General features: G+C 36.8%; 1 protein-coding gene across 1 annotated transcript in view; it reads left to right on the forward strand.

The window, feature by feature from the left end:
* The first annotated feature begins 3526 nt into the window (after window positions 1-3526).
* LOC119086646 overlaps window positions 3527-24305 on the forward strand; it is a 34051-nt gene continuing 13272 nt past the window's right edge. The window contains exons 1-8 of the mRNA XM_037199134.1: window positions 3527-3592; window positions 4250-4431; window positions 5833-5918; window positions 10565-10654; window positions 17327-17426; window positions 18593-18742; window positions 19746-19876; window positions 21522-21598. Coding sequence (XP_037055029.1) covers window positions 3564-3592; window positions 4250-4431; window positions 5833-5918; window positions 10565-10654; window positions 17327-17426; window positions 18593-18742; window positions 19746-19876; window positions 21522-21598 — 845 coding nt within the window. The 5' untranslated portion in view covers window positions 3527-3563. The remainder of the gene's footprint in view (window positions 3593-4249; window positions 4432-5832; window positions 5919-10564; window positions 10655-17326; window positions 17427-18592; window positions 18743-19745; window positions 19877-21521; window positions 21599-24305) is intronic.

The raw sequence follows: 24305 nt of genomic DNA on the forward strand, positions 1-24305 counted from the left end.
TGCAAGACTCTCTAGTATTGCAGATCTTGTGCAAACCTCTGATATTGAGACCCTTAGCCCTATAAGTGTTTCGGTTCTTGTGTGGGCCAAGAAAGTAGAGAATGTTCAGCCTTCCTCTGTGGTTAGACTTGCAGCTCCAAGGCAGGCTTGGACATTGAAATATCGCATCGCTTGGCAGCAGACATTTATAGGTATTATGTACGCCTAGGAAATATGGCAATTTCCTAGGCATTAACAAAAGTCAGCATTAGAAATCTTAGCCCAAGATTGGAAACACCTCTGAACTAAAGACTTGACTCCTCTATGAAACCTTTCTGGTCTCCAGGGACAGTTGTTTCTTCTGTATGAAACTTTAAACATCTATATCCTTCTTCAGGCTCATGTCTATTCCCTCTCTTGTCGCCTCTCTTATTTGGCTCTTCTTTTTGCCCTAGCCACGCTTGAACTGTTCAGCTATTTTTTTTCCAGTATCTGTGTACAGTATTTATATTTCAATGTGTTGATACCTTTGCTGTCTCTACTGCTCTGCTGCCTCTTCTGGAACTATCCTTTCTCTGAGGTGTATCCCTAGGTTACTATCTTAATTCATATTATGATGAGGAGGCAAGAAAATATCACTTGAGGAAAATGGAGAAATGGTTCTGTGGTCAGGAACACTTATTGCCCTAGCAAACAATGCAGGTTTGATTCCCAGTACATACATATTGGCTCTCAACTATTTGTAAGTCATAGGACATCCAACACATTGTTCTTACCTCTACATATACCAGGCATGCACATTGTACACAGACATACATGCAGGCATAAAACTTACATAAAATAATCATCAAATATACGTATACATACATATACATACACACACACAAATAGATATAATGTATATATATCACTTAAGAGATATCTTTTATTTGGGCCAGGTGTTACCAATCAGGAAAAGCAGTAACTTGTGAATGTCTCCTTAGTTGTTCATTAAGCCCAACTTCTTTGCCTTGTAGAACAAGTAACAAGCATGGAGGCTTATATATATACACCAATCACAGACTCGCCACTTCATCAAAGTTCATGTTTTTAACAAATCACAATGTTGACACTAGGACCAACCACAGTAATTGAAGTTTTTATTTTTATACCAATCACAGTCTTGTTCTTAACAGACACCAGAGTCATTTAAACTTGTGTTTTGTCCAATCACAGTCTTGGACCAATCAGAATCCATGGGTCTTATGGTCTCAACCAATCACATAGGACCTGTGCATTCTGTGGTTGCCTGGATACAGTAAACATAAGAGCAGTTGACTTCAACTCGGTGGTGAGGTAAGGTTAAGTCAACTGGTGCTGTGCTGTAAGGACAAATTATTGAGTTACTTTATGTTTAATGTTGTACCCTATCATTGAGACAGGGATGGTGACCTCACCAACTATAAACTGTGGATTTGATAATAGCGTATTTCAGTTATATCAGTTTATAGTTTAGTCTGAAGTTATGTAGTCAAGTACATTCCTATCTGTGATCTTTAAGCTTAGTTGTCTAACTTGATCTTTATGAAATGGCTCTCATTTTCTCAAGTAATACTATTTATACAACAGTTCACTATCTCTGATATCCTCATGCCTTAAATTGGTAAATAGTACCAGACTGGCCTGTATTTTTAACTATCAAGTTTTATTATGAGTGTTAAATGGAACCAAAACACATGAAGGATGATATATGATTGATAAGGGATACATTATTGGTCATTGATACAAAATGATGGTAGATTATAGACAATAGATGATAATGTATAGATAGTAGAAGATGAAGAACTAAGATAAAGAATAGGTGATAAATTGAAAAATGGGGATATAGAAGAAAGAAGAGAGATGAAAGTTGGCTAGATATATAATGGAGGATAGCTAAGGGATAGATGATAGATAGAAGGAAGATAGACAGGATAGTTAGAAGATAAATGACAGATGAATAATAGACATAATATAGCTAGAATATAGATGATAGATAATAGTTACAGAATAGGTAGAGGAATGAAGATAGATAGAAAACAGAGGATAGGTAGAGGATATATAATAGATGTAAAACAAGTATATGGAAGTTGGGCATAGACATGCTAGTAGGTAAAATACACGTAAAATATATACCCAGGATAGGTAGAGGAGAGGTGATAGAGAAAGATCAACATAGGATATCTTGAGGATAAATAATTGATAAATGAAAGACAAGGAAAAGCTGGAGGCTGGATAGATGGTAGACAGACACAGGATAGCTGGGTGATAAATGCTACATAGATGGAAAATGATAAGTGAAAAATAGACACAGAAGAGGATAGATAAAAGATAGATGGAAGGAAGATATATATCGTAGTTAGAGGATTAATAATTAATGGTAAACAGACAGGATAGCTAGATGATAGGTGATTTATATATGGAAGATAGACTCGGGATTGCTACAGTGTAGATATACACAGGATAACCACAGGATAGACGCAATGATAGACACAGGATAGTTAGAAGGTATATAGGTAGATAGCCATAGTAGAGCTACATAATAGAGATAGATGGAATTTAGGCACAGGATGTATGTATGACAGATTATAGAAATTTGAGAGATAAACAAAGGGTAGCTAGATGACAGATGGTGGATGATAGACACAGGATAGCTATAGGATAGACAGTAGTTAAATGAAGATAATAGATTAATCAAAGTCTTAGAATAGGTAGAAGATGGATGAAGGATGAAAAATATTGGTCTCTTAGGGATACAGTATATATAGTTAGTTCATCAGTGATATACAGAAATTAGAGACAGAGAGCAAGACTATAAATGGTATATATAATGAAAGCACAGAATAGGTAGATGATGGATTAAAGATAGAAGATAATAGCTTAAAGATAGAAACAGGTTTGTAAGAGGACAGATTATTGATGGGAAATAAGTGAAAAACAGAATGACTTGAATATAGTTAATAGCTAGATGATCAGTGTAAATCCATGACAGATGTTATATACAGCATAAAATACAGGCAATATAAAATAAGTGATACATGGTAGATAGAAGGTAGAAGTGCTGGAGGGATAGCTCAGCCGTTAAAGGCTAGGCTCACAACCAAAAATGTAAGAAGGTAGGTATTAAAAAATGAGAGGTACATATATGATAAAAACATAGCAAATAGAAAATAGAGTTGATTTATATACATAGATGATAGAGTTTAGACAGATTTGATAGATAATAGATGATAGGAGATATGTGATAGAAATATAGTTCATGATAGGAGAGAGATAATCAGTTGTTAGATGATAGAAGATAGATGATGATATATAGAAAAGAAATGTTAGACAATAGATGATGGAAAGATGTTAGACAATAGATGATGGAAAGATAGATGGTAGATAGTTGAGAGATGACATATCAAAGATAGGTTATAGATGAGAGAAAATGGGATAAATGGAGGATAGAAAGTTAATAGGTGATAGATAAAGCACAGATAAATGCTGTATATTGTAGAAAGATGATTACTTGGTAATACATTGCTCTGATTTGGTTTTAGATTCCACCTATACCTGACAGATAAATGGAGCGTGAACAGCAACAAAAAAAGAAGTAAGAATTCATAACTGTTGTAGATGGCAAAGCCCTGCCCCCTGTTTTTATTTCAAATCTAGCCAAATAGACTTTCTGAGGAAAGCCTGGCTCTCTCTGGAGAAATATGGCCTCTTTCTTGGGTTTTCCACTCTGTTGCACTCAATTGCATTGGAACACCTAGTCAGACTTATTGTTATTAAAGCAGGTGAAAACAGATGTAAAGCAAAAACCATTACACTCAAGTGAATTTAGGTTTACTTCAAGTAATTGCTAAACTACAGCTCCAGGCATGGTGTCGGACTGTGCTGAGGAGACATAGAAATAGATTGGTCTCTGCTTTTAAGAGCCTCACCATCATTTCATTATTTTAAATAGAATTTTGATTTATTTGCTTTCTTGTTCATATATTACTTATTTCAAAGCCTAGCTCATGTGACTTATCCCAAAATTTACCTCAAATCCTCAATCCTCCTGCCTTCCCATCTGAGTATTGGGATTAAGGCCATTTGCTGACATATTCTGCTACAGTAGTTATTTTGTGTATTGAAGACACTGGATGCTTAATTAATGCAAAAGTCTATCTTTCTGTCATCTTAGTCCCATTGAGGCACCATGTGAATAATTTGGCTCAGCCTTACTCTTCAGGAAGCTCACTCTTCACATTTCTGTTGATAGGATGTCCTTTAAATGTACCCAGAAGCCAACACAGGAGGATCTTTCCAATATGCTGAAGAAACTTCGGGAAATGATGGATAAGGTTGGAAACGGACCCTCTAGTCCGAGAATCAGAACACGACCTGCAAGATGTCAGGCAACTATTGCCTCTGCATCTACCTCTTCACCTTCTGATCCAAGAGGTTTGACACAGGCCCATTTCTTCCATGTGCCATTGCTGACTTGAACGCAACACAAACCTCACCGTGCTTCAAGTGTCTTAGGGAACAGAGTATTGGTTGAAGGAGACCTTGAAGTACTTTTGGCTACACAGTTTGTTTCTCTCTATTCATAAGGCTTTGTTTTGCTTTGTTTCTTTTCTGCTCAATGCATAAAATATTCCCGAGGCTTGTGCAAGAATGGAGCTTACTAGAAGCATATATGGAAAATAGTAATGTCCATTTATGTGGACCTGTAAGATGATAATTATGTCATCGGGCACATTTAGTTAAGGACATGAGATGGCTTTATGCTAATAAGCAGATAATCTAACTCTCCTAATCTTAAGTGAAACAACTATTTTCCTGACCACATTATTCCTCTAGGAGTTTCTCTGTTTCTATGTCCTCTCTGTAGTTAAACTTCCCTTAATATTTGTTAGGCCTTGTGTCCACTCCTTCACATTGCATTAATTCTTCAGCACTCTTCTACAATGCTATAGCTGCTACCACTCTTCATTTATTGCACTGAAGCTACACACCCTATTCTCATTGCCTCTTTAGTGAAGACACTCGAGGTATTCTTGCCCCAAAATATTCACTAAGGGCATGCTGTGAGACTCCTGCCCTAAATTCAGAATCACCCAGCACAAGGGTTGTATACCCTGAGTCTTTCTCTTTTTCTTGTGAGTAGAGGAGCTAATTCTTATGGATGCAAAGCATAGAGATAGGAGGTTGTGTTGCTGAATTGCTTTGCTGATTCATATCAAGGAGGAGGGGTAGTAGGGCTGTGAGGAGGAGGAGCAGAAGACAAGCTCAAGTGTGCTGCTCACTGAGCAGACCTGGAGATTGGGAGCAAAACAGGGACAATTGTTGAGGCTTGAAGATTCTCCAGTGAAAAACCTTTGTCCAGAAATGAAATGAATACAGTTCCAGTTTTTAGGTAGCGACTGGTAGTATGAGTCTATGAATAGTTCTTAACTTGACATATTATGGATCCTGAATTTTGACAGAACCAAAAAGAAACCAATAACTTGGGTGATTTTCAGTTGCCTCATTTCTTTCTTTTTGAGGATTGGTACTCCAGAGTTGGAGTCTTTTTGATAATATTAATTATAACTTTAGTCTGGCAAGATGGCTCAGTGGTTAAAAGCACAAGGCATGCAAACCTGAATACTTGAGTTTCATCCTCAGAACCCATATGAATGTGGAAGTACAGAATCAACTTCTAAAAGTTGTCTCTGACCTCCACATATGAGCTATGGAATTTGCCTGCAACATACATTCACAAAATAATAAAATATTTTCCTAAATTATAAGTTTGAGGAATATAATATTGATTGCTAATTATCTTAATTCAATACCTCTCCATTCTTTTCTGAAAAGGAGTGTTAAATGTAAGAACCAACTTTGACCAATATAATGTTCCTGTCTTCAATACCTATGAAGAATTTCATAAGACAGTTATTCAGGTAAGGGTGCTTTTGTTTGTTGGTTACTTTACATGTGAATCACTACAATGCAAGATGCACTACAGCACTTTTCTTTTTTTTTTTTTTTTCTTTTTCGAGACAGGGTTTCTCTGTGTAGCTTTGTACCTTTCCTGTAACTCACTCTGTAGCCCAGGCTGGCCTCAAAGTCACAGAGATCCACCTGCCTCTGCCTCCCAAGTACTGGGATTAAAGGCGTGCACCACCACTGCCCGGCTACTACAGCACTTTTCAAAGAATAGCTGGAAGAGTTATGCATATGCTTTCAAATAATGCAACAAGTGTTATAACAATATATGTTCCTGCCGGGCGGTGGTGGCGCACGCCTTTAATCCCAGCACTCGGGAGGCAGAGGCAGGCGGATCTCTGTGAGTTCAAGGCCAGCCTGGGCTACCAAGTGAGCTCCAGGAAAGGCGCAAAGCTACACAGAGAAACCTTGTCTCGAAAAAAAAAAAAAAAAAACCAAACAAAAAAAACCAATATATGTTCTTAGATGAAACCTAAGCCACACGGGGACATTTTATGTCCTTTCAAGCACTTTTATTAAAAAGAAATTTTTGTTGATATACTGAAATTTGTGTTGTTAAGAGGCCTCAAAATATATCACTTGAAATCATTCAATAATTTTATGAAACAAAATGCATGCTTGAACATTGTGGTTTGTGCTGTGAAACTGGGATAATTCCTTCCTCTACCACCTTTTAGCTTCTGACAGATGTTAATAACTTTCCTTCATTATATTGACTCATGAAATGAAGTGCATGGTTTTTAAATTTCAACTGAGGCTAGGGGTGTAGTTCACTCACAACACTTGCCTAGCATATGCAGAATCCTGGATTCAATACCATGACAAAAATAAAAGTAGCATAAAACATTTGACTAACACTTAACGATTCTGGGATTTGTCAGTTGTTAGTTATATGCTACAAATATCTCTTCTCACATGAATCTTTGGCTAATGATACACTCAAACCTGTTTCAAACCACATAAGTTAAAAGAGAATATTTAAAATTAATGGTTCAGTTCTTTAGTGATCATTGTATGATTCAAATCTTCTACTGTTCATGAGTCATCTTTGGTAAATTTTATTTCCTAAGAATTTTTATATCCCATCACTTTCAATGTTACTGGCATAAAATTGATGATAATATTTTCTATTCATATTTGTTATGGCTGACACTTCTGTAATGACATCTACTTTTTGTTCTTAAGATTGTTTGTGGGCCTGGAGAGATAGATCAGCAGTTAAGAGCACTGGCTACTCTTGCAGAGGATCAGAGTTTGATTCTTAGGACCTACAGGACAGCTCATAACTATCTGTAACTCCAGTTTCAGGGAATCTGACACTGGCTTCTGGCCTCTTTGGGCACCAGGCACACACATTGTACACAGACATACTTGCAGGAGCAAACCACTCATACATATAAAACAAAAATATTTTTTAAGAAGATTGTGCTTTTCACTTTGCAAATCACTTCATCAGAGGTTTATTACCAGTATTGTTCTTTTCAAATAATTGGACATTTTACTTTCTTTTTTAAGGGTCTATTGTATCTTTACATTTTGCTCTTCACTTCTATTCTGTCTCTACAAATTTGATTATTTTAGAGATTTATTTATGTCATAATATAGAACCTTACATTCTTCTTTTTCCGGGTGGCTTATTTCACTCACTAAAATATTTATGTGATCCATTCATGTTGTAGCTGATCACAGAATTCTCTCTGAAGGCTGAATAATAGTCACTTACATGTTATATAACATTTTGCAGAGGCTTTTATCTGTAAGTTGCTTGGAATATGTGTTAATACTTCTCTGTGGCTAAATCAAATAGTTGAGTTAGAGAGCTATATGAAAACAAGAAGCTTGATGTTGCATTGGTAGTGTAGTGGTTAGCATAGCTGTCTTCTAAGAAATGAGGCTAATTTAGCTGCAAGTTGAAAATTGTGTCCTCTTTTAATGGCCTCTTGGCTGTATCATTTGTGAGATGGCTTCACAGTGGAACTGGCTTCATATGTGAGAGGGAACAATCATACTGTAAATCAGAAAGCCAGATCGTGGGGATCTGGCTTGTTAGTCTTCTTCTGTAACAAACACCTGTTAGGAAACAACCACAGTCTCATAAGAACTAAATCAATTACTAATGAGGGAAGTATCCTCAGTGTCCTCCCACTAGGCCTCTCTTTGTTTTTCAAGACAGAGTTTCTCTGTGTATCTTTGCACCTTTCCTGATTCTCACTCTCTAGTCCAGGCTGGCCTCGAACTAACAGAGATCTACCTGCCTATGCCTTCTGAGTGCAGGCATTAAAGGCATGTGCCACCGCCGCCCGACTAGGCCTCTCCTCTTAAATACTTTACCACCTCTCCCACTGTACATTGAGGATCAAGCTTCCAGTACATGAATGCTTGGAGGACTGACCATATCCAAACCATACCAGATTGCTTCCAACTTTTGGCCATTGTGAATAATGTTGCTGAGAATGTGGATGAACACAGCCATTTGAGGCTCTGCTTTCAACTCTTTCTTCTGTTTGTCCAGAAGTAGAAACACCGGAGTCTATGATGTCCTCTAATATTTTGAGGTATGGCCATATAGTTTTCTACAGCTTCTTCATTTTAACCTCTCAGTGACAATACACAGGGATTCACATTTCTTCACAATCTTCTCAAAGCTTGTCGTCAGAGTCTTGTCTTCCATTCTAGTCCTTTTCCATTTGTGTTTGCTTTGTATTTTGTTACTGGGCTTGGGTACCAGGGACTTGAGCATCTGGCAAGTACTCTACCAACATAACCACATGCTCAAGCTATCCGGTTGTGTTTTACTGTGCAATTTAACCTCTGCTTTGATGTTTTCTTTCCCTTTATGCTGAAGATAGAACCCAGGGCCCCATACATTCTAAGGAAGTGTTTTGCCACTGAACTACAATCTCAGCTCCTGAATTGATATTTTTATGATAATTTCTTTAGAAAACCTTTTGCTTATGTTTCACATCTCTGACCAGTTTAGTGTCTTGGGTTCACTCAAATTTTTTAAAACCCTTGTCATGTGTGTTCCAATATTCAGCACTCTTTTTGTGTCTTAATACTCCAATTTTTTTAAATCTCATCCTTCATTTTACTGTTTCTATACACTCTTCATTTATAATAGATTTCCATTCCCTGTGTTTGCTATTTTGTTTTTACTATGAGATCCTTTATTTGTAACTATCTGTCTGCATGAATTCTGTGAGCCTGTTTATTAAAATAAACATTTTATTGCAGAACAGGGCTAAGAACTGCTTTGAGTGACATATTAGATTGGAGTTGTTGAAGATCACACATGCAGTTGCTGGATTGTAGGTAGCTCTATTAAAGTGCATATGGACATCTGATTAGTACTTCCTAAGACAGCCCATCTTTAGTTATCCTCTTCTTAGAATTGAAACTGAGGCAGGCACACACATGTCCACATCTCCTTTGAACAATCTTTTGGAATTTCCCATGCTCTAGATAACACCTTTTTGGAAACCTGGCTTCACACCATGGTTTCTGACTTCCTGTACTATCTGTTAACACACCTTTGCTTTATTCCCAAGCTCTAAGACATCTGTGATGGACAGGTTTTCCAAGTCTCTAACATTCCTTTATGTCCTAGTGCCCACATTCATACTAGTCTGAGGTATGTTTCTCTTACTTTACTATGAGCTTGGTCCTAGTATTGAAAGCAAGTTCATTATTTTATTAGCATACATTAATTGCATGAAATAGTCAGTTTCACTATGACATTTTATACATTTATACAATGTATTTTGATCAAATTTGCATCCCATTACCCTCTCTTGTCCCTTCACCTTCTCATTGACCGCTTTCTACCTCCCACCTACTCTAGCCTTCTACTATCATAACTTGGAGGAAAAGGATTTCATGACACCACATATTTCCCTGAGAATTAATAGTAAACATAAGCTAAGGGAGAGCAGATCATGAGTCCTCAGCTGTTCCTAAGGGTCTCTAGGCACTTATTGGTTGCTAAGGGAACAAGAGACATTTTCTTCAAGCTGTAGCCACTGGAAATGTACTCAAACACCTATACTGAACCCCTTACCCATGCTCCTGTTAGCAGCCCTAATGAAACGTATAGAATCAATCCTGAAAACATTTTTATGGATTAAAAAATTCATTTAAGTGTTATAAACAAGGAAGTATTTGTCTACATATTATATCCATTATACAGAAGAAAAGGGATGGCAGTAATCATCTTTATAAGTAGATAACAAGACTAAGCACAAATGAAAGTGCCCTTAAAAATTCTTGGTATTTAAAATTAAATATACTTGTAGTGTGCCAATCTAGACACAGAACTTAATCTTCCTAGCTTGTGATGGAGAATTTAGTGTTTGTTGGGTGTACATTGAAATTTGTTTGTCTAAGTGACACATCATTTGATAAGTATCTCATGCTTAAGTTTAAGTAGATTCTGTGTAGGAGGCAGAATAACAGATTTTTTAATTAAGTATGTGTCCACTTCATTGATATGTAAGCAATACACATTTTCAGTATTCTGTTAACATTATTTATAAACTTATAAATAAAGCTATTATTTTATAATTGTTGCACTATTTGATTTTGTTATTATTCTCTTTACTAGTCATTTGAAAACATTTCAATTGTGCTGAACATAGATGGAAAAGTTGTTTTTATATCGCAGAATGTGTTACCTCTTCTTGGCCATCGACCAGTAAGTGTTTCCAGCTTTTGGGAAAAGGGTCAGATGGTTTGCTGTCTTGGGGGTATTTCTTTTTAGCTTCATATAACTCATTGATGTCCAACTATGCCCATTTAATTATGGCATCTATCGTAGGTCTAATTTTTCCGTATTTAAATTCTTGTTTAATTTATTTTAAAAAACTTAAATATATTTATTTTATGTGTATAAACATTTTGCCTAAAGTTATGTCTGTGTACCCTGTACGAGCCTGGTTACTGGAGAGGGCAGAAGAGGGCATTGGGTCCCTTAGATTTGGAATCACAGACAGTTGTGGGCTGTTATGTGGGTGCCAGGAACTGAATCCAAGTCCTATACAAGAGTAATAAATACTGTTAGTAGCCAATCTATCTCTCCTGCCTACCTCCCTTTCTGTAAATATACATTGTAACTACTAAGTAGTTATACATACCTTTACTTTTTTATTATTTATTTTTAATTTTTAATTTTTTGTGTATGTGAGAATATATATGTCACACATGTGAAAAAGCCTTCAGAGGGTTTTGGCTGCCATGGAGCTGGAATTCCAGACAGTTGTGAGCTGTCTGACACAGGTGCTCTGAACTCAACTGGGATCCTCTGGAAGAACACTGAGTCCTCTTAACTTCTGAACCATCTCACCAAGCCCCTCATCTCTATCTTTATATTGAAGAGTAAATTATGACTAAATCAGCCACTCTCCCATTAGTTACTGCTGTCTACTACTTATTCTCAGGGACAGGGGTAGGATCTCATGAGTGCCTCCCCTTAGCTACTGTTAACTATCTGTAAACCATCAGGGAGGAACAGAGCCTTTAATTACTGTTAACTACCTGTAAATTCCCAGGGAGAGTATGTTTTCATGAGATCCTCCCTCCAGGATATGATAATATAATTGGAAGGGGTTAGCTGCAAGGAGGAAAAGGGTTGGTGAGAATGAGAAAGGATAAGAAAAGGTAATGGGATAATCTTCCTCAATAAAATCTGTGTCATTTGGTGATGTTGTTATTCATATCTGAGTGGTTTTCACTGTATATTCCACATTACACAAAGTTGCCTTCTGAACCAGAGAGCTATAGCACTTGGGCTTAAAGCATGGGAATCAATAAAGTTTAACAGATATACAAGAGTTACATTGAAAGTAGATTAGAAACTACTCTACAGCAAACTCCAATATTGTTCACTTTTTTCCTAATTAATTAAATGAAATTCATTCTTAGCTGAAATTAGTTACTTCTTCCTACTACATGAGGATGTCTTATACTAAGAGTGCTAGCTATAATATTATTCTGATTGTTTTATGTAATTTGTCCAGAAGTTTTATGCCCTTTACTATCTGTGGTAAAACACTTACACATATATATGCACATGCATACACACATATACACACATCCACACACACATATACACACACATATGCACACACATGACACATAAGGTAAAGTATCTGGGTATGTGGTTTTAAGCAGAGGCCTTAAAGAATGTGTACTTGATTACTTGAGACTTGTGTGTATAAAAATAACAGTATAAAACTGAGAATTCAGTTTAGTTAGTACAGTGCTTGCCCACCATACACAAGGCTCTGATTTTGATCCCAACACCACATAAACTGGGAGATGAAGGCTGGAAGGTGAGAATTTTAATCATTTATGTCTATGCTATGAATTTGAGAGCAGCTTGGGATTCATGAGACAATGTCTAAAATACATAAATAAAAATATTTTTATATAAACACTAAAAGGGAATGAAATGGTGTTATGTTTATCAGACAGGGTTGAGAAAGTATACCTAAAGCACTATTTTATTATTTTATGTGCCTTTTCAATAAATCTAATTGTTGGCCGGGCGGTGGTGGCGCACGCCTTTAATCCCAGCACTCGGGAGGCAGAGGCAGGCGGATCTCTGTGAGTTCGAGGCCAGCCTGGGCTACCAAGTGAGCTCCAGGAAAGGCACAAAGCTACACAGAGAAACCCTGTCTCGAAAAACCAAAAAAAAAAATCTAATTGTTATACATTTTTCATAATCAATTAAAATCTGAGAAGCTACACAGAGTCATTCTCCTGGGTAATCCTTAAGCAAACAGACCTTTCCATACATAAAGTTCATCACGGGAAGAGTCTCTCAGGCTTTAGAAGTTTGGAGACAGGAGTTCATGGCATTGAAGAAGATTGGCCTCTGTTTCCAACCTGGGGCTCTTGCAGAGATTCATACCCTTTCTTGGGCCTTATCTGCTTTTCTGATGTATGTGTACTCTGAAAAAAAACATGTTTCTTGTCAAGATTATCAGCAAATAACACTGAGCAGGGTAAATTCTTTTCTTCTTGTGGAATGACTGAGACAAAACTGTCAAACAGAATGTGTTGAAATAGCTATTCAAATTTCTCTTTTGAAAACCTCATTTATTTTGCTGTTATTTCTTGCTTCATAAACCTTAAATACCTTGAACTTTCTGCCCTGTGTAATGAGAAGACTGAATGCCAGAGATAGAAAAAAGAAAATGAGTCTAATCTTTGCCTCTTTATTCTCTCCCTGCCCCTCCCTCCTTTCCCCACTCTCCTCCCAATTTCCGTGTATTTGTATGCATACACTCACACATGGGTCAATGCTATGATTGCTAATATCCACTATTTTAGTTGGTGATTGATCATAACTCTTATTGCAGCCCAGGTTGATCTTGAACTCATGATGATCATTCTACCTTGCCTCTAAAATGCTGGGGTTACAGGTATTAACCAGCACGTATCTAGCAGGGATGTGTGTGTGTGTGTGTGTGTGTGTGTGTGTGTGTGTGTGAGTGTGTGTGTGTGTTAAGAGCAATTGAAAGCAAGGCCTTGTCCATACTAGGTGAGTATAACTCCTACTGAGCTAATCTCCAGCTCTCTGAAATTTTTATGATGATATCCCCATTTCTTCTACTAATGCAAGTGATAGTGACACCACTTGTTTTATATTTCACATCACATTTGCTGTGCGTATCATTTTGAAATTCTCTGTTTTTTGTAAGTTTAAAAAGTTAACATACAGTCTGGTTATACTTTCCTTTGCATGTAATGTCCACTTATGAGTGAGTACATAGGTTCTGAGTCTGAGTTACCTCTCTCAGCATGATATTTCCTAGTTCCATCCATTTGCCAGCAAATTTCATTGTATCATTGATTTTTACTGCTGAGTCGTACTTCATTGTGTATATGTACCACATTTTCTTTATCCATTCTTCAGTTGAGTGGCATCTGTGTTGTTTACATGTTCTGGCTTTTACAAATAATGCTGCTATGAACATAGTTGAGCAAGCATCTTTGTGGTATGATTGAGCATTCCATGGGTATATACCCAAGAGTGGTATTGCTGTGTCTTGAGGAAAATTGATTCTCAATTTTCTGAGAAACCACCATACTGATTTCCAAAGTGGCTGTTCAAGTTTGCACTCCCACCAGTAGTGGAGGAGAGTTCCCCTTGCTCTACATACTCTGCAACATAAGCTGTCTACAGTGTTTTTGATCATAGCCATTTGACAGGTGTAAGATGGTATCTCAGAGTCATTTTGATTTCCACCTCCCTGATGACCAAGGATGTTGAGCAATTCCTTAAATATCTTTCAGCCATTTGAGATTCTTCTATTGAGAATTCTCTTTTTAGATTTGTAGCCCATATTTAATTAGATTTGTTTGGTATTTTGATATCTACTTTCTTGAGTTCTTTACATATTTTGGATATCAGCCCTCTGTCAGATATGGGGTTGGTACAATTTTGGCTTCTTTGTCGAAAATCGTATGTTCATAGGTGTGTGGATCATTGTCAGGGTCTTCAGTTCGATTCCATTGGTCCACATGTCGGTTTTTATGCCAGTACCAAGCTGTTTTTATTACTATAGCTCTATAGTAGAGCTTGAGGTCAGAGATCATGCTGCCTCCAGAGGTTGCTTTATTATACAGGATTCTTTTAGCTATCCTAGTTATTTTTCCATATAAAGTTAAGTATTATTCTTTCCCAGTCTGTGAAGAATTGTGTTGGGATTTTGATGGAGATTGCACTGAATTGTAGATTGTTTTGTTAAGATTGCCATGTTTACTATGTTGATTTTACCTATCCATGAGCACAGGAGATCTCTCCATTTTCTGATATCTTCTTCGATTTCTTTTTTCAGAGACTTAAAGTTTTTATCATACAGGTCTTTCCCTTGCTTAGATTTACCCCAAGATATTTTATATTATTTGTGGCAATTTTAAAGTGATGTTTCTCTGATTTCTTTTTCAGCCCATTTATCATTTGTATGTAAGAGAAATACTGATTTTTTAGTTAATATTGTATCTTGCCACAATACTGAAGGTAATTCTTTCCTGGTAGAGTTTTGTAGGTCACTTATGCATACTATCATATCATCTTCTAATAGCAAAAGTTTGACTTCTTCCTTTGCCATTTGTATACCTTCGATCTCCTTTTGTTGTCTTATTGCTCTAGTTAGAACTTCAAGTACTATATTGAATAGATATGTGGAGAGTGGAAGCCTTGTCTTGTTTCTGATTTTAGTGGAATCGCTTTAAGTTTCTCTCCATTGAATTTGATGTTCTCTGTCAGCTTGCTGTAAATTGCTTTTATTATATTTAGGTATGTTCCTTGTACTCTTGATCTCTCCAAGACTGTTGCTAGAAGGTTTCTCAGGTCCCTCCTGGCCCCATTGTCCCTCAGCCACTTATAAAATAGCCATTCAGAAGTACAATATTAATTACCAATTGCATGGCCTATGTAAGACTTATTGATAATTATTATAACTTAATCCATTTCTATTAATCTATAAGTCACCACATGACATTGGCATTGCCAGTCTGCTGGCATCTTTTTATTCCTTGGGTGGCAGCTAGTATCTCCCTCTCATCTTTATTTTCAGCATATATCTGTTGGATTTCCTGACTGCCTGTAAGCTGCCCTGCCATAGGCAAATGCAGCACTATTTATCAACCAATCAGCTTAACACATATTCATAGCACACAGAAAGACATCCCACAAGACAAGACCTTTATCATAAAGGGGTGTCGGGTTATGTTGAAGGCTTTTTCAGTATCTAATTTGATGAACAATTTGTTTATATGATGAAATACATTGACAGAACTTTAGACCAACAGCTTTAGTACCTGCATGGGACAGAACTAGGCCCCATCCATAAGCGAGACAGTTGTACAGCTTGGTCTGTTTAAGGAGGCCCTGACAGTAGGATCGGAATTTCATTATACTGCATGTGCTGGCTTTTTGGAGCCCATTACCTATTTTGGAACACCGTGCACAGCCTTGATGCAGGGGGAAGGGCTTGGTCCTACCTCAACTGAATATACCAGGATATTCTGACTATCCATGGGATCCTTTACCTTTTCATAGGAGGGACTGGGGTGTGTGTTGGGGAATAAGAATAGGGGGGCACTGAAAGATGGATGAGATGGGGATCTGTGGTTGGTATGTAAAATGAATAAAAAATTTGTTAAAGAAAAAAAAAGTTAACGTACAAAATAATTTTATTTCATTATAGCTTGTGCTCTCTCTCTCTCTCTCTCTCTCTCTCTCTCTCTCTCTCTCTCTCTGTCTTTTTTTCTTCTTTTTTGGAAAGATAAAGTAGTATTCTACAGTTCAGGCTACTCTGAGACTCCAAATGTAGCCCGGGTTGGTTTTAGACTCAGGGCATTCCAATTGCTTTAGTGTCCTGAGTCCTGCGATTATAAGTATGAATCTACTTCTAGCACATTAGCACATTTTGTATGCATAGACATACTTTATTCCTATTGTACTCCTGAAAATTATAATTCATGTAATGTTTATCTTTGAAAATGTTTACTCCCTGCAGAAACATTAATTACTTCTTATTTAATATCTATAAGTAAGAATGTTCCATAGCACATTTAGTAGGATTAGTAAAAGTTGTATTTGAGACAGTTGTGGTACAATGAAAAGAACAATAATCATGAATAATCATGAGTAAAATGGAAAACAATTCTTCATCTTATAGGGAATAATGAAGCTGCACTGTTTGTATATATTTAGACAGTATCTGTAAGGTGATTGTTTAATCATTTGTTGGATGTGAAAATCAATGAAATTCCAGATTAATCAGAGATAAATTAGTTTGGGTATTTGAATTTAATATTTATAAAAATGAAAACATTTTTATTGAAAAATAAGTGTTTCTTTATGGTACTGGGGATTGAGCTTTCCCCACCAAAATGAACAAGGCCAGTTTAAAATGTGGAGAGGGCTTTGGACCCAAGTGTGAGGAAGGTACAAAATAGAAAGGATTCACATTGAAGAGTGAGAAAGTGTGGGGTTTTCCATCCACATTCTGTTTCTCGGACACTATGGACAAAGAGCTGAGATTTTTCCAGGCACATAGTACAGAGGAAAAGAATACATGGTAATGATTACAAAAACATCTGTTGTCTTTGAGATGGCTAGGGAAGACTTCAACTGTTTGAGAGAAATGATGTACAAAAAAAAAAAAAAACTGTATCCAGAATAGACTGTAGCAAGCAGTAACTGCTGGAAGGTAATGAAAACTGACTGAAGCACAGTACCTATAGCCATAAATGGTCAAGAGTAGAACTAAATTCATTGGTGGTAAGGAGAAAAGACAGAATAATAGTATTAGTGTAGAAAACAAAATCTGTTCTCTCTCTTTCTCTCCAGGAAGATATTATGGGGAAGACTTTATTAAATATTCTTCCTGAGGAGGAAAAAGAAGAAATATCTCAGAAGGTCGTTCTTAATCTTCCTTTGGCACAGTCAGGTATGTTCATATGGTTTTATTTTGTTCTAATTTAATTCTGAGGTTTTGAGTGACAAGTAACACCCAGTTGAATAAATTCTTGCTCTCTTAAAACTTAATAATTTTTGAAAAAACTATTAGTCACTGTAGCTGCTGATCATATATTCGTTTAAGTTTATAGCTTATAGATTCAAACACCTCCTTTCTAACATTAAAAAAAATTATCTTCCGTGGGGGAGTGGGGAGGAGCTCATGTGCCCTCACCCTCAGATGAGGAGCTAGGAACAGTTGATGTATACTGGGAGAGGTAAGTGGGTTTTCTTCAAGGATATGGCCCCTGGCAGGCTGATCATGATCTAGTACGGTGGTTCTCAGTCTTCCTAATTCGGTGACCCTTTAATACACTTGCTCATGTCATGGTGACCCCAACTATAAAATTATTTTCATTGCTACTTTATAACTCTAATTTTGCTACTGTTATGAATTGTATTATAAATGTCTGTGTTTTCTAATGGTCTCATATGACCCCTGGGAAAAGGTCATTTGTCCCCCAAAGGAGTTGCAGCCCTTGTGTTAAGGACCACTTTTCTAATGAATGTTTGCATTCAGAAGTGTATGAGCAGCACAAATTGGAATTGTATGGTTTTTTGGGCACAAAGTTGGGAAGGAATTAGTGGGGATGAGGAGCTGGTGGGAGTGGGACATGAACATGATCAAAATATACCACATGCATATATGAAATTCTCAAAGAACTAATAAAAATTCTTTATTGAAAAGTCATCCCCAGCCCTGTTTTTTCTTTACTTTAAACCCTAATTACAGCAGTATTTTTCTAATTGTAGTAGTGTTATATAAATTTTAGTGTATTATATTATGGGTGGTACCCTATTCTACAGTTGATAGCCCTATGAGTACAGCATTCATTGAAAGAAAATTGTGTTCTTTAAAATGTTGTCTTGAGCCGGGTGTGGTTTAGCACATCTTTAATCCCAGTACTTAGGAGGCAGAAGCACTCGGGTCTCTGTGAGTTCAAGGGCAGCCTGGTCTACAGAGAGAATTTGAGGACAGCCAGGGCTAGATGGAGAAATCCTCCCCCCAAAAAAGTGTTGTTTTGACTAAAGAAGACTTTCATTGACTGAAGTAATCCCTCTGACTATACAACTTAATTTGTATTGTTCTCTCTTTAGTTGGCAATCTTATTGAATTTTGCTGCTATGTAAGAAAAGGAAATCCCAGCCAGGATGCGCTGGATACATACGATTACAGGGACATGTACGAAGGCAGGGACACATATGAGTATGTAAAATTCATCTTGTACCTGCAGGATTCCTATGATGGTAAGCAACCCAGCTCCTGCCCATGATTTTTAAATTATGTTCAGGAGTGGTGTATTCCTAATTGGTAGCATACATGTTTTTGTATTATTGGTATTTACAAAATCTTTGATACCCCTACACTGACAATTTCTGGCTACGCCTATTAGGCATTAAAAAATAATAGTAAAATTTATAAGTTGGAGTCATAGAGAAATATGGTGGATTAGATTGATAAAAAATGGCTGTCTCATCTTACAAAACAAAATAAAATATAAAACCAATTCCTAAAGTTTAATGCACTGCCAAGCTTAAAAGGAACTCCATGAATACCCAAACTTACAAATGTATTTTATAGTTTATAAATCATACCACAGATTGGATTACCTGGGGTCTAAACTTACAACATCCTATCAAAGACAAATATATAAAATATAAACACTAAAGTTCTATACACTAATATAGAAAAAGAAGTTTGTGAATTATGTAATGTCTACTATGAGGCTTGGTATATAATTTTTAAGATGTAAGGAAGTACAAGCTGATAAATAAACATATGTGATTAAAATTAACTGCTTTGGAGCCATAAAACATTTAACATAATCAGAAGCAAGCTATACTTTGTGCTTTAGGTACCCAAGTACTTGTTAAGACTTCTCATGTTTCTTAGAAATTAAAGTTAAAATATCTTTAAAAAAACTTAGATAGATGCATGTACATTTATACTTACCCCCCCACACACACCATGTTTTTTTTAGAGACTACCATAGCAATACATAGGGCAACAGCAAAAGATTGACATCAGCACAAATTCACATTTGATTTTCTGTATGAGTGTCTCATATTTTGGTGGTGACCATCTTGGGAGCTGGGTTGAAAGGGAAGGAAGACCAGGAAAATCCCATGGCTCAGAATATTGAAAAATGACAATAGGATGGTAAATAGCAATGTGATGTGACATTTGTCTGCATCCTTGCTTATCTTGTATATCTTTTCATTTAATTGCCATTGTGTCTGTCACCCTTAGAGTCATTTGTATTTTTTGGAAATTATGGTCCAAATAGCAGAAACATTTGGTCATCAACTCCAAGGCTGTTATGGGAGCAACAGTACTATCTTGTGGGAACCATTTCAGTTCTTCGCACAAAGGATGAATCAGTGAGTATGATGTCTGTTGTTCCCACTTTGAAGGGCATATCATTTTCACTTTCAGCCTCTGGACATCAGTGCACAAACATTTAATACTCAGTAAAGAACAAACAACTTGTATGCTTCTGTTAGTAAGTGAATTTCCATCTAACAACAGCTCTGTTTTTTTCTCTTAGTTTTTTTTTTTGTTTTGTTTTTTTGTTTTGTTTTTAACCCCTCAAAGGAAAAGTGAGTTTTTAGAATCCAAGTGATAGGAAGAAATTCCTTTAGTTTATTCTTTCAATAACATGGGACACTTTTCATGTCCCAGATGTTGTGTTAAGTGCCAGGGGAATACATAAAGGCAGACAATAAACAAAGCATTGATGAAAAATGTCACAGGGATGAGAGTTGGTAGGGTATCTCTGGTGATTTCTGTTTGGAGTACAGGATGCCAAGAATGATTAAAAAAAAAAAGGCAATCTGTGCAGAGAGTGCCTTGACTCCACTTTGGAGAGTTTTAAGGAAAAAAATGGTTATGTGACTTAAATAAGGGGAAATTGGTAAGGGGATAGTGGAGGCAGGCAGGAGACAAATTGTACAGAACTTCACTATCTGTACTAATGCTTACGAAATTTATGCTAAATACACTAGAATGTAGAGGGGTAGTATGATATGGACTGAAATCACCAGGCTGCTTTATAGGTGGATCATGAAGCATAAAGAAACAAGAATGGAGCTAACCAGATGTGGATGGCAGGTCTGGACTGATTGTAGCCATGGGGATATAAATTCCAGGATTTGGGATGAATGGAGGCACTATCAGCAGGTACAGACAGGACTAGAACATTGTAGACTGTGCAGTATTGGTGGCCCAGTTGAGAAGCTCCACTTGGCCTGTGAACCATGCTTCTATTGTGATGGCAGAGTAAATAGTTCCTACATTCAATTTTAGAATAAACCACTTCTCTATATTGAAGATAGTAAGGAAGTAGAATAGAGGGAAAAACTGAAGAAAGTTGGTCTGATTTGATTGCCTCATTCATTCTTCCTTTGTACTATCCCTCTGGGACCTGAATTCCATTATTTGCCATGAGAATTCTGTCTTTTAATATGTAGGACTCAGTCCCAAGGTCTATTTGCTCTCCTGGGAAAGAAAAAACAAATCTTTCTTGGTTCACCCATATTTCACTAGTCTCCATCATGACACCAGGAAGTTTTTTTGTGATTTCCTCCAGTTTTTCTTTCTGGGCCTCTAGAATATTGTTTCAACATCAGTGGATATTTTGGAATACATATCTCAAGAGAACAGAGGGATAGTGGCCAAATCAGTCTGTACAGTATGATGGTATAAAATAGTGAGAACTTGAGTCAAAGTGAAATTCATCTTCTGGATCTACTAGTTTTGGGTTAAACCATTGTATGTGTATACCTCATTTCATACCTGTAAACCCAGTGTCTTCCTCACACTAACATGTGGATCAGTTGTATCTTGAATATGTAATGCATGTGATAAATGTCACGTAATTTTTAGTATACACATACATTTAAATGGCAATTAGGGGGCTGGGAGAGGGTATAGCTCTACTCTGCACAAGGCTATATAGGTTTGACTCAAAGAAATGCCAAAATGATGATGACAACAATGGAAACCAATATGCTAATTTTTCTTCAGGAACATCCTGTTGAAACTCAATCCACTGTTATAGTTATTGAATCGGATGATGATGACACTGATATACAGCACCGCAGGTAAGACATATCATGGCTGTAAGTAATTAAAATCAAAGCAAGAGAAAGATCATCTAAGGATTTTAATAAATCTAAAATGACCAATTTGTTGGTATGAACCTAGCTCATCATTTAATATAATTTATAGTTTTCCCATAGAATACTCATAATTGCCTTTTTACTTTTAATTTTTAAATTTTTAATTATCTTAAAACTGCAGATTTTTCTTGCCTATCTGTTTGTCTGTCCATCTATCTATATCTATCTATCTATCTATCTATCTATCTATCTATCTATCGTCTATCCTTTTCATATATCATCTAACTCTTTGTGTATTTGTGTTTACCACCACTTCCAGCTTCCAGTTCTGTGTATTTTAATGTCTGTAAGTGGTTATGTAACCAGTGTCTGTTGCATTATTTTCTAGATTGGTCCAATAATAAGCCTTTAAAAAATGACAGAAAAAAACATATAACATACATCTGAGGATGTGACCCCAATTCTTGGGATCCACATGGTGGAGAGGCCTGATTCCTGAAAATTTTCCTCAGTCCTTCACACAAGTGTCATTCATGAATGAATACATGCACGCACACACACACACACACACACACACACACACACACACACAAAAATGAAGAAATATTTTTTAAGCAATAGGAATATTCAAAACAGACATGGTAGCATTCAAGATACAGAGTAAGAGTTATCTTGGCTATCCTAGAACTCACTATGTAGACCAGACTGGCTCAAATTCACAGAGATCCACCTGCCTCTTTCTCACAGCTGCTATGATTAAAGATGTGGGCCACTGTTTACCGCATGCAAGATAATTTAAAGGCAAAATGTTGCTTTAAGATTTTAAGAAAACACTATGCTTACCCTTTAAGACAGTTTGCCTGGCTAAGTCATTTTAAGATGAAAGATTAACATCTGAAGTATTTGGGATACCCAGAGGTACCAGGCTGTTTACTTCCTAAAAAATTCACTGTTGAGAACAGATGGATAAAAAGTAACAATATTCTGCAGCTAAGACACCAAGCTGAGAAAAAGTTGGGGAAGGCTTGAAGTTTTCAGTCTTCAAAGATTGGTTTAAAATGAGAGATGGGAGGTGTCTGGGTCTAGTACAGTTGTCTGTTGGGCTTAAATGAGGGATGGGAGGAGTCTGGGTCTAGTACAGTTGTCTGTTGGGCTTGCAACCAGAAGCCTCTGAAGCTGGCCAAGAATTCATCCAAGACAGACTTTTAAATTCCACTCATCTGTAAAGACGCAATGGAGAATTCTACAGAGACTGAAAGTGGATTAGTGGTTGCCTCTGGCCAGGTGTTGTATGTGGATGGGGATAGAGGGGAATGATTGCTAGAACAGTATAGTTTTTTTTCCTTAGATAAGAAAATGTTCTTAAATTCTCTAGGGGTTGGGGATTTATCTTAGGGCTTTGCCCAGCAACTGCAAAGTCCTGAGTTCAGTCACCGGCATATAAACAAATATGTAAATACAAAAAGAACTAAAACCCTCAAGGAAACTAAAATTACTCCAATAATTGTATGATCTGAATGTGCCCAAAATCGTTGAATTTAAAGCTTTAATTGAATTGTATGAAATGTGAATTTGATGTATAAAAGCTCTGGGGCTGGGAATGTAGTTCAGTTGATAAAGCATAAACTTGGAGGAGTTAGTAGTACGTGCCTATAATATCAGACTCCAGAGGTGGGAGTAGGCAGATCAAGTTTTAAAAAACATTATGTGTCAGGTGCTTTGCCTGCATGTATGTCTGAGCACCACATGTATGCAGTTTCCATGGAGGCCAGAGTGGGGTGTGAGACACCAGGGAAGTGGAGTTACAGACAGTTGTGAGCTGCCACAAGGGTGCTGGGAAATGAAGCCCAGGCCCTCTCAAAGAGCAGCCAGTATTCTTAACTGCTGAATCATCTCTCCCACAACCAGATTACAAATGTAAGGTATTCTATGGTAACATACTAAGTTTAAGGCTAGTCTGGGATACATTGAGATCCTGCCTCCAAAAGAAAAATCAACATGGATGTGTGTGTGTGTGTATGTGTGTGTGTGTGTGTGTGTGTGTGTGTGTGTGTATGTATGTTTTGCTGTCTTAGAATTTTCTTTAAGTGTTTAGATATTATAAATAATACATGACATTGTTTATGTTTAAATTATTTCACATTGGAAATCAAACCAGTAAGAGGAATTATTATCCAGGCGGTGGTGGCACACACTTTTAATCCCAGCACTTGGGAGGCAGAAGCAGGTGGATCTCTGTGAGTTCAAAGCTAGCCTAGGCTATAGAGTGAGTTCCAGGACAGGCTCCAAAAGCTACACAGAGAAACTCTGTCTTGAAAAGCCAAAAAAAGTAATTATTCAACATTTTATGTACAAATCATATATGCAAGTGCATGCAATAACTCACTGACTGGCTTTTTTCCCCTATTTTATCTCTTCTGAATGCACTCACAATTTCCAAGGTGTCATTTACCACATTTACTGTTAGGTTATTTTGTTTGTTTGTGTTTTTTTAAAGTCATATTTATTAAGATAATTCACCCTCTTATATTTTGGAGTGATGGAATTTTTCTGTTGTTTGGCCTCTCAAACTAAACTCTGTTTTTTGTGTCTGTGTGTTTTAGAATGTTAGGGATAACCAGGCTTATACACATATTAGCTAAATGTTCTTCCACTGAATCACACTTCTAATCCTAAGACACAGTACATT

The sequence above is a fragment of the Peromyscus leucopus genome, chromosome X, assembly GCF_004664715.2.
Source record: "Peromyscus leucopus breed LL Stock chromosome X, UCI_PerLeu_2.1, whole genome shotgun sequence".
Lineage (NCBI taxonomy): Eukaryota > Metazoa > Chordata > Mammalia > Rodentia > Cricetidae > Peromyscus > Peromyscus leucopus.